This window comes from Sorex araneus, chromosome 9 (genome assembly GCF_027595985.1).
Source record: "Sorex araneus isolate mSorAra2 chromosome 9, mSorAra2.pri, whole genome shotgun sequence".
In the NCBI taxonomy this organism is placed as follows: Eukaryota; Metazoa; Chordata; class Mammalia; order Eulipotyphla; family Soricidae; genus Sorex; species Sorex araneus.
This window is the reverse complement of record NC_073310.1, coordinates 23,127,837-23,139,396: the sequence shown is the minus strand read 5'-3', so window position 1 is coordinate 23,139,396 and position 11,560 is coordinate 23,127,837. Positions and strand designations below refer to the sequence as shown.

General features: G+C 46.8%; 3 gene segments (V, D, J or C); all 3 read right to left on the bottom strand.

Moving 5' to 3' along the window:
- Positions 1–282: 282 nt before the first annotated feature.
- On the bottom strand, positions 283–2,098 carry LOC129407098 (immunoglobulin lambda constant 6-like). The segment is given in 2 exon segments: positions 283–735; positions 2,008–2,098. Coding segments are annotated over 2 exon segments (384 nt in total).
- Positions 2,099–4,044: 1,946 nt separating this feature from the next.
- On the bottom strand, positions 4,045–5,906 carry LOC129407101 (immunoglobulin lambda constant 6-like). The segment is given in 2 exon segments: positions 4,045–4,493; positions 5,796–5,906. Coding segments are annotated over 2 exon segments (384 nt in total).
- A 1,989-nt stretch (positions 5,907–7,895) lies between these two features.
- On the bottom strand, positions 7,896–9,675 carry LOC129407102 (immunoglobulin lambda constant 6-like). The segment is given in 2 exon segments: positions 7,896–8,283; positions 9,585–9,675. Coding segments are annotated over 2 exon segments (384 nt in total).
- Positions 9,676–11,560: the final 1,885 nt, after the last annotated feature.

Genomic DNA, 11,560 nt, shown 5'->3' with positions numbered 1-11,560 from the left:
TTCCAGAGGACCTGACTCTTTTTCGCTGATTTACTCACAGACCCAAGCCCCTGCCTTGCCCCATGTCACTCAAACTCGCCATAGAAAGAGGATTGTACCCCAGGTCCCAGGTCTGCCTGATAATTTCCTCCCCTTGGTACTTGACCCAATGGCATGAGGTTTTCACTGTTGTGCTTGTAGAATAATATAAAAGTTCTCATTCTTGATTGTATGGGTCCCTAATTATTCAACCAGGGACAAAAGCAGACAAAGAAGTCATATCATATGATAAATGATTTTATTTTTATTGAGGGATAGTAGTTATATGAAAGAGGGAGTCCAGACTTATAGCAGACTCAGGGAACACTGGAGATCTGGGGAAAGGGTGTGGGTGTTGAGGTGAGGATGATGCCTTTGGTGGCACCTAAGGGCCCTAAGAACACTCTGAAGGGCCCACTGTCTTCTCCACGGTGCTGCCTTCGTGCGTGACCTGGCAGGTGATCTCACGGTGAGATTGCCACTTGGCGGGCGTCAAGCTCAGGTAGCTGCTGGCCGCATACTTGTTGTTGCTCTGTTTGGATGGCTTGGTGGTCTCTATGCCCTGGTTGATGGGGGTGCCATCTGCCTTCCAGGTCACCGTCACAGAGCCGGGATAGAAGTCGTTCATCAGACACACCAGTGTGGCCTTTTTGGCCTCAGTGATCTCCTCAGAGGACGGTGGGAAGAGAGTGACTGAGGGTGCAGACTTGGGCTGACCTGCCAAGAGGAAAAGGGTCGGTGAGGGTGCAATAAGGGGTTGGTGCTTCAGAGTCCATCGTGAGAGCTCCTGACCTCAGTCATGGGGGACTCAGCTGCCTAGATCCAGCCTAGAAACCAGGTGGTGCTTGACCCTGAGGCCAGGCAGCAGTGGCTCGGATCACTCACCTCTGTTGAGAATCTCAGTGCCCTAACCTGGCAGTTCTGTTCTCTCTTTGACCTGTTCACATGAGGCTCACTAGACTCTTTACCTGCTAAGCCCAGATCTCATATCCTGTCAGCTGTTCTGGTCCTGCTGGCATCAGTCTTGAGGACTCATCTTCCCTCAGGATATCTGACCATCTGAATGTTCCCCGAAATGCCCTCTTCCCATTCTCTCCCCTCAAGTCAACTTCAGGCGTCTAGCTTTCATGCTTTATTCTCATAACAGACAGAGCTTCTTGCCCACAGTCCTCTGATACCTTTCTGCAGCTTCTGACTCACACCAGCGGTGAACAAAGAGGGAAAGGGACATCACCCTGGATAATTGTCAAGGGAATCTGCAGATCCCTTGCAGATTGTTCCAAGAATGTTCCAGTCTGAGCTCTCAGAAATCTGCCTGAGAGTTCTTGCTTCCCTGTGGAGTTATTCAGGGCAATGTGTCTCTGTTAAGAGGAACTGGAAGAGTTATAGGATTTGACTGTCCCCTGTCCCTAGGAGTCTAATGCATACATCTTACTGGTCTCTTTCTTCCCATTGTGGTACAAGGGGTGTCTGGGGTTCTGGTGTATTCCCTTACTCCTAAAACCTTACTGAAACTCTCCATTCCCATGTATGAGGGAGAGCACCCCTGTCTTATGCGAAGCCTTTCCTCCATACTATCCTCCTTCCTTTCATCCCTTTTCACTCCTTCCTCTAGTCCCCAGATCTAGCGCTCACTTCAGAGCTCCCCTCTGGCTCCTCAGAACTCATAAGAGACAAAACAAAGAGGCTCAGCTTTTCCATACCCCATCCCCATCCCATAGTCCCGCTGCCCACCTAGAAACCCCCAGACCCAGGAGGCCAAAGGAGAATGCAAAGGAATAGAGATTTACGAGACACCGTGAGAAAACAAGATTGGAAAAATTTCACTGATCTTTTTCAAGTGAGTGGGAGCCTCCACAGAAGGGCTCAAAGGGAAGACACAATAGATAAAGGTTGTAAGCCCAGGCAGATCCAGGCAGGGCCGAAATGACAGAAAAACAAACCCAGAGATCAGTGTGATGCCAAAGCGGAGGAAAGACATGGACTCACCTGTGACGGTCAGCTGGGTCCCGGAGCCAAACACATAACACAGTGATACATTCTTCAACATAAACTGTCCTCTCACTCAGCACCTCCTTCACGCTGTGACACCCCTCCCAGACCCACCTGCAGCTGCACGGGAGCCCAAAGTCCAGCTTCTACTCTTAGGGGCTGGTCTGGCTGATGGGAGGGTTAGAGAAGTACCCCACTCCCCAACTGAAACTTCACCTTTTGTGGGGTAAGGCTCAATGCCTCCCCTGTGGTGATGGCAGGAGAAGATGTCTTACATCATGTCCAGATAATGTCCATTCTGGAAGGTCTTGACCCTAATTCAGCTTTCCTTGGGTTGTGATATGGAAGAGAACATTTCCCTTTACTGCACACACATGACAGAGCCTGTACCCTCTGCATAGTTGAGATCCTTGGTGGGTTCATCATGCCAACCAATTCCTGTAGAAATGTGAAGATGGCCATATATGCAGAAGATGTTGACTTTTATTTTTGTGCATATGTGTTTCTATGACTGAGAATGAAGGAAGTGGTATGGTTGATGGTACATAATAGCAAAAATTTCTGTCTTTATTAGATACTGAACAATAAACTCCCAGATTTTTGTGGAAGACAGACCATGAGGCCATTTCTGTGTACTTCTAGTTCCTTGGCACATTTCCAGAATTTTATCCTTGACTTTGCCTTTGGGACACCAAACTACCTCTGGATACTAGTAGTCTCGTGCCTGTGGTGTTATCTGAGACAGATAATTCGCAAATGTATCAGAGAATAGAGATGTTCTATTGCCCAGGGTCCTAACATGGCCTAATGGGAGAATATTCCCAGGGGAGAATCTAGCTGGCAGGAATACGGGTGCATGTATTCAGTTCCCTAGTCTGACTGTGACAGGAAGGGGTCAGTTAAAAGCAAAGGGCACAATAGGAAAGAGGAGTCCCTTAAGCAAGGCTTAAGTTTTAGGAATAAATTTGGAATCTGTTCCGTCATGGGGATCAGCTGTGACAGCAATATAGATTTTGTTTTCTATGGTTATGATATCTTCAGGAAAGTATTGGAAAGGCTTCTGAAGTATACAAGGTCATATATCAAATGTCGTTATAAAGGTTAAGACACTGCCAAGGCCTACAGAAGAACTTAATGTCATGCCCCCCAACATTCCCAAGCTTGTTGACTCGCCTGAAGAAATAAAGGTCCCTGCACACTCTTTAAGATACCAATATTCCTGTTACTAAGCCAAGGATCTTGAGGTGAGACTGAGAAGTAAGAAAGGCTGGGTTTATGTTTTCATATGCCTGGTCATGGTTGAGTTCAAGGTAACCTAAGAGTGGGTTGGGATCTCAAAAAAGAGGATTTTGAATTCTGAAGTTGGTTCTGGGTGGAATTATGAGGGAACTGGGGTATAAACCAGAACAAGCATGTATGAAAGACTTAATTAAGAGTGTTATTGAGCAGAGCTTAAACAACCACTGATTGTAACAAGGAGAGAGAGTCAAATATAATACTAACATTGATCAGGACCATTCAAACCAGGTTTCCAGAGGAAACCATTCTTTCCAGGATTTCACTAGCACCTGGCTCACTGTGGCTCATTCCCAGTTCTACTTCCAACCTGCTGTCCAACCTGATGACCAGTACATTCAGACCAGGTCTATTGCCAGTTTTCTCCTGACACTTCCAACCCTTAACTTTACACTTCCAGCTCCTTTCAGTCATGGAATTACTCATTCCAGAGCTGTTGGCAGGCTTGGGTAGTCCAGTGACAAAGCCTACATGACTGGAACAGTAAGGCAACACAGGTGATATTACACAGTCCCCTTTGAGATTTATTCCAAACAGCCTTTCCCAAGTCACAGTCTAAGTTCTAGTGTCCTAAAGTTCTAGATGTCAACATTATTTTACTGACCCCACTATGGGATGGAAAACTGAGACCCCACCCAATAGCCGAGGGAAACATAAACAATTAGGGTCTCTAATTATTCAACTAGGAATAAAAGCAGACAAAGAATTCATATCATATGATAAATGATTTTATTTTTATTGAGGGATAGTAGTTACATGAAAGAGGGAGTCCAGACTTATAGCAGACTCAGGGAACACTGGAGATCCGGGGAAAGGGTGTGGGTGTTGAGGTGAGGATGATGCCTTTGGTGGCACCTAAGGGCCCTAAGAACACTCTGAAGGGCCCACTGTCTTCTCCACGGTGCTGCCTTCGTGCGTGACCTGGCAGGTGATCTCACGGTGAGATTGCCACTTGGCGGGCGTCAAGCTCAGGTAGCTGCTGGCCGCATACTTGTTGTTGCTCTGTTTGGACGGCTTGGTGGTCTCTATGCCCTGGTTGATGGGGGTGCCATCTGCCTTCCAGGTCACCGTCACAGAGCCGGGATAGAAGTCGTTCATCAGACACACCAGTGTGGCCTTTTTGGCCTCAGTGATCTCCTCAGAGGACGGTGGGAAGAGAGTGACTGAGGGTGCAGACTTGGGCTGACCTGCCAAGAGGAAAAGGGTCGATGAGGGTGCAATAAAGGGTTAGTCCTTCAGAGTCCATCGTGAGAGCTCCTGACCTGAGTCATGGGGGACCCAGCTGCCTAGATCCAGCCTAGAAACCAGGTGGTGCTTGACCCCTGAGGACAGGCAGTGGTGGCTCGGATCACTCACCTCTGTTGAGACTCTCAGTGCCCTAACCTGGCAGTTCTGTTCTCTCGTTGACCTGTTCACATGAGGCTCACTTGACTCTTTACCTGCTAAGCCCTGATCTCATGTCCTGTCAGCTGTTCTGGTCCTGCTGGCATCAGTCTTGAGGACTCATCTTCCCTCAGGATATCTGACCGTCTGAGATGTTCCCCGAAATGCCCTCTTCCCATTCTCTCCCCTCAAGTCCACTTCAGGCGTCTAGCTTTCATGCTTTATTCTCATAACAGACAGAGCTTCTTGCCCACAGTCCTCTGATACCTTTCTGCAGCTTCTGACTCACACCAGCAGTGAACAAAGAGGGAAAGGGACATCACCCTGGATAATTGTCAAGGGAATCTGCAGATCCTTTGCAGATTGTTCCAAGAATGTTCCAGTGTGAGCTCTAAGAAATCTGCCTGAGAGCTCTTGCTTCTCTGTGGAGTTATTCAGGGGAATGTGTCTCTGTTAAGAGGAACTATAGAAGTTATAGGATTTGATTGTCTCCTGTCCCTAGGAGTCTAATGCACACATCTTACTGGTCTCTTTCTCCCATGGTAGTACAGTGTGGTCCTGGGGTTCTAGTGTATTCCCTTACGAGACCCTCCTCCATTGCCATGAGACAGGGAAAGCACCTCTTTCCAGTCCCCAGACCCAGGGCTCTCCTCCATTCCCCTGTTTCAGGGAGAGCACCCCTTTCTCACGCAAAGCCTTTCCTCCATACTGTGCCCTTTTTACTCCTTCCTGAAGTTAGATCTAGGGCTAACTTCAGAGCTCCTCTCTGGGCCCTCAAAACTCATAAGAGACAAAACAAAGAGGATCATCATTTCCACACCCCATCCCCATCCCATAGTCCCGCTGCCCACCTAGAGACCCCCAGACCCAGGAGGCCAAAGGAGAATGCAAAGGGATAGAGATTTACGAGACACCCTGAGAAAACAAGATTGGAAAAATTTCACTGATCATTTTCAAGTGAGTGGGAGCCTCCACAGAAGGGCTCAAAGGGAAGACACAATAGATAAAGGTTGTAAGCCCAGGCAGATCCAGGCAGGGCAGAAATGACAGAAAAACAAACCCAGAGATCAGTGTGATGCCAAAGCGGAGGAAAGACATGGACTCACCTGTGACGGTCAGCTGGGTCCCGGAGCCAAACACATAACACAGTGATACATTCTTCAACATAAACTGTCCTCTCACTCAGCACCTCCTTCACGCTGTGACACCCCTCCCAGACCCACCTGCAGTTGCACGGGAGCCCAAAGTCCAGCTTCTACTCTTAGGGGCTGGTCTGGCTGATGGGAGGGTTAGAGAAGTACCCCCCTCCCCAACTGAAACTTCACCTTTTGTGGGGTAAGGCTCAATGCCTCCCCAGTTGTGATGGCAGGAGAGGATGTCTTACATCACATCATGTCCAGATAATGTCCATTCTGGAAGGTCTTGACCCTGCTTCAGCTTTCCTTGGGTTGTGATATGGAAGAGAACATTTCCCTTTACTGCACACACATGACAGAGCCTGTACCCTCTGCATAGTTGAGATCCTTGGTGGGTTCATCATGCCAACCAATTCCTGTAGAAATGTGAAGATGGCCATATATGCAGAAGATGTTGACTTTTTTTGTGTGCATATGTGTTTCTATGACTGAGAATGAAGGAAGTGGTATGGTTGATGGTACATAACAGCAAAAATTTCTGTCTTTATTAGATACTGAACAATAAACTCCCAGATTTTTGTGGAAGACAGACCATGAGGCCATTTCTGTGTACTTCTAGTTCCTTGGCACATTTCCAGAATTTTATCCTTGACTTTGCCTTTGGGACACCAAACTGCCTCTGGATACTAGTAGTCTCATGCCTGTGGTGTTATCTGAGACAGATAATTCGCAAATGTATCAGAGAATAGAGATGTTCTATTGTCAGGGTCCTAACATGGCCTAATGGGAGAATTTTCCCAGGGGAGAATCTAGCTGGCAGGAATACGGGTGCATGTATTCAGTTCCCTAGTCTGACTGTGACAGGAAGGGGTCAGTTAGAAGCAAAGGGCACAATAGGAAAGAGGAGTCCCTTAAGCAAGGCTTAAGTTTTAGGAATAAATTTGGAATCTGTTCCGTCATGGAGATCAGCTGTGACAGCAATATAGATTTTGTTTTCTATGGTTATGATATCTTCAGGAAAGTATTGGAAAGGCTTCTGAAGTATACAAGGTCATATATCAAATGTCGTTATAAAGGTTAAGACACTGCCAAGGCCTACAGAAGAACTTAATGTCATGCCCCCCAACATTCCCAAGCTTGTTGACTCGCCTGAAGAAATAAAGGTCCCTGCACACTCTTTAAGATACCAATATTCCTGTTACTAAGCCAAGGATCTTGAGGTGAGACTGAGAAGTAAGAAAGGCTGGGTTTATGTTTTCATATGCCTGGTCATGGTTGAGTTCAAGGTAACCTAAGAGCGGGTTGGGATCTCAAAAAAGAGGATTTTGAATTCTGAAGTTGGTTCTGGGTGGAATTATGAGGGAACTGGGGTATAAACCAGAACAAGCATGTATGAAAGACTTAATTAAGAGTGTTATTGAGCAGAGCTTAAACAACCACTGATTGTAACAAGGAGAGAGAGTCAAATATAATACTAACATTGATCAGGACCATTCAAACCAGGTTTCCAGAGGAAACCATTCTTTCCAGGATTTCACTAGCACCTGGCTCACTGTGGCTCATTCCCAGTTCTACTTCCAACCTGCTGTCCAACCTGATGACCAGTACATTCAGACCAGGTCTATTGCCAGTTTTCTCCTGACACTTCCAACCCTTAACTTTACACTTCCAGCTCCTTTCAGTCATGGAATTACTCATTCCAGAGCTGTTGGCAGGCTTGGGTAGTCCAGTGACAAAGCCTACATGACTGGAACAGTAAGGCAACACAGGTGATATTACACAGTCCCCTTTGAGATTTATTCCAAACAGCCTTTCCCAAGTCACAGTCTAAGTTCTAGTGTCCTAAAGTTCTAGATGTCAACATTATTTTACTGACCCCACTATGGGATGGAAAACTGAGACCCCACCCAATAGCCGAGGGAAACATAAATAATTAGGGTCTCTAATTATTCAACTAGGAATAAAAGCAGACAAAGAATTCATATCATATGATAAATGATTTTATTTTTATTGAGGGATAGTAGTTACATGAAAGAGGGAGTCCAGACTTATAGCAGACTCAGGGAAAACTGGAGATCTGGGGAAAGGGTGTGGTGTTGAGGTGAGGATGATGCCTTTGGTGGCACCTAAGGGCCCTAAGAACACTCTGAAGGGCCCACTGTCTTCTCCACGGTGCTGCCTTCGTGCGTGACCTGGCAGGTGATCTCACGGTGAGATTGCCACTTGGCGGGCGTCAAGCTCAGGTAGCTGCTGGCCGCATACTTGTTGTTGCTCTGTTTGGATGGCTTGGTGGTCTCTATGCCCTGGTTGATGGGGGTGCCATCTGCCTTCCAGGTCACCGTCACAGAGCCGGGATAGAAGTCGTTCATCAGACACACCAGTGTGGCCTTTTTGGCCTCAGTGATCTCCTCAGAGGACGGTGGGAAGAGAGTGACTGAGGGTGCAGACTTGGGCTGACCTGCCAAGAGGAAAAGGGTCGATGAGGGTGCAATAAAGGGTTAGTCCTTCAGAGTCCATCGTGAGAGCTCCTGACCTGAGTCATGGGGGACCCAGCTGCCTAGATCCAGCCTAGAAACCAGGTGGTGCTTGACCCCTGAGGCCAGGCAGTGGTGGCTCGGATCACTCACCTCTGTTGAGACTCTCAGTGCCCTAACCTGGCAGTTCTGTTCTCTCTTTGACCTGTTCACATGAGGCTCACTTGACTCTTTACCTGCTAAGCCCTGATCTCATGTCCTGTCAGCTGTTCTGGTCCTGCTGGCATCAGTCTTGAGGACTCATCTTCCCTCAGGATATCTGACCGTCTGAGATGTTCCCCGAAATGCCCTCTTCCCCTTCTCTCCCCTCAGTCAACTTCAGGCGTCTAGCTTTCATGCTTTATTCTCATAACAGACAGAGCTTCTTGCCCACAGTCCTCTGATACTTTTCTGCAGCTTCTGACTCACACCAGCAGTGAACAAAGAGGGAAAGGGACATCACCCTGGATAATTGTCAAGGGAATCTGCAGATCCTTTGCAGATTGTTCCAAGAATGTTCCAGTGTGAGCTCTAAGAAATCTGCCTGAGAGCTCTTGCTTCTCTGTGGAGTTATTCAGGGCAATGTGACTCTGTTAAGAGGAACTATAGAAGTTATAGGATTTGATTGTCTCCTGTCCATAGGAGTCTAATGCACACATCTTACTGGTCTCTTTCTCCCATGGTAGTACAGTGTGGTCCTGGGGTTCTAGTGTATTCCCTTACGAGACCCTCCTCCATTGCCATGAGACAGGGAAAGCACCTCTTTCCAGTCCCCAGACCCAGGGCTCTCCTCCATTCCCCTGTTTCAGGGAGAGCACCCCTTTCTCACGCAAAGCCTTTCCTCCATACTGTGCCCTTTTTACTCCTTCCTGAAGTTAGATCTAGGGCTAACTTCAGAGCTCCTCTCTGGGCCCTCAAAACTCATAAGAGACAAAACAAAGAGGATCATCATTTCCACACCCCATCCCCATCCCATAGACCCGCTGCCCACCTAGAGACCCCCAGACCCAGGAGGCCAAAGGAGAATGCAAAGGGATAGAGATTTACGAGACACCCTGAGAAAACAAGATTGGAAAAATTTCACTGATCATTTTCAAGTGAGTGGGAGCCTCCACAGAAGGGCTCAAAGGGAAGACACAATAGATAAAGGTTGTAAGCCCAGGCAGATCCAGGCAGGGCAGAAATGACAGAAAAACAAACCCAGAGATCAGTGTGATGCCAAAGCGGAGGAAAGACATGGACTCACCTGTGACGGTCAGCTGGGTCCCGGAGCCAAACACATAACACAGTGATACATTCTTCAACATAAACTGTCCTCTCACTCAGCACCTCCTTCACGCTGTGACACCCCTCCCAGACCCACCTGCAGTTGCACGGGAGCCCAAAGTCCAGCTTCTACTCTTAGGGGCTGGTCTGGCTGATGGGAGGGTTAGAGAAGTACCCCCCTCCCCAACTGAAACTTCACCTTTTGTGGGGTAAGGCTCAATGCCTCCCCAGTTGTGATGGCAGGAGAGGATGTCTTACATCACATCATGTCCAGATAATGTCCATTCTGGAAGGTCTTGACCCTGCTTCAGCTTTCCTTGGGTTGTGATATGGAAGAGAACATTTCCCTTTACTGCACACACATGACAGAGCCTGTACCCTCTGCATAGTTGAGATCCTTGGTGGGTTCATCATGCCAACCAATTCCTATAGAAATGTGAAGATGGCCATATATGCAGAGGATGTTGACTTTTTTTGTGTGCATATGTGTTTCTATGACTGAGAATGAAGGAAGTGGTATGGTTGATGGTACATAATAGCAAAAATTTCTGTCTTTATTAGATACTGAACAATAAACTCCCAGATTTTTATGGAAGACAGACCATGAGGGCACATTTCCAGAATTTTATCCTTGACTTTGCCTTTTGGACACCAAACTACCTCTGGATACTAGTAGTCTCATGCCTGTGGTGTTATCTGAGACAGATAATTCGCAAATGTATCAGAGAATAGAGATGTTCTATTGTCAGGGTCCTGACATGGCCTAATGGGAGAATTTTCCCAGGGGAGAATCTAGCTGGCAGGAATACGGGTGCATGTATTCAGTTCCCTAGTCTGACTGTGACAGGAAGGGGTCAGTTAGAAGCAAAGGGCACAATAGGAAAGAGGAGTCCCTTAAGCAAGGCTTAAGTTTTAGGAATAAATTTGGAATCTGTTCCGTCATGGAGATCAGCTGTGACAGCAATATAGATTTTGTTTTCTATGGTTATGATATCTTCAGGAAAGTATTGGAAAGGCTTCTGAAGTATACAAGGTCATATATCAAATGTCGTTATAAAGGTTAAGACACTGCCAAGGCCTACAGAAGAACTTAATGTCATGCACCCCAACATTCCCAAGCTTGTTGACTCGCCTGAAGAAATAAAGGTCCCTGCACACTCTTTAAGATACCAATATTCCTGTTACTAAGCCAAGGATCTTGAGGTGAGACTGAGAAGTAAGAAAGGCTGGGTTTATGTTTTCATATGCCTGGTCATGGTTGAGTTCAAGGTAACCTAAGAGCGGGTTGGGATTTCAAAAAAGAGGATTTTGAATTCTGAAGTTGGTTCTGGGTGGAATTATGAGGGAACTGGGGTATAAACCAGAACAAGCATGTATGAAAGACTTAATTAAGAGTGTTATTGAGCAGAGCTTAAACAACCACTGATTGTAACAAGGAGAGAGAGTCAAATATAATACTAACATTGATCAGGACCATTCAAACCAGGTTTCCAGAGGAAACCATTCTTTCCAGGATTTCACTAGCACCTGGCTCACTGTGGCTCATTCCGAGTTCTACTTCCAACCTGCTGTCCAACCTGATGACCAGTACATTCAGACCAGGTCTATTGCCAGTTTTCTCCTGACACTTCCAACCCTTAACTTTACACTTCCAGCTCCTTTCAGTCATGGAATTACTCATTCCAGAGCTGTTGGCAGGCTTGGGTAGTCCAGTGACAAAGCCTACATGACTGGAACAGTAAGGCAACACAGGTGATATTACACAGTCCCCTTTGAGGTTATTCCAAACAGCCTTTCCCAAGTCACAGTCTAAGTTCTAGTGTCTTAAAGTTCTAGCTGTCAACATTATTTTACTGACCCCACTATGGGATGGAAAACTGAGACCCCCCAATAGCTGAGGGAAACATAAATAAGGCCCCTAATTATTCAACCAGGGACAAAAGCAGACAAAGAAGT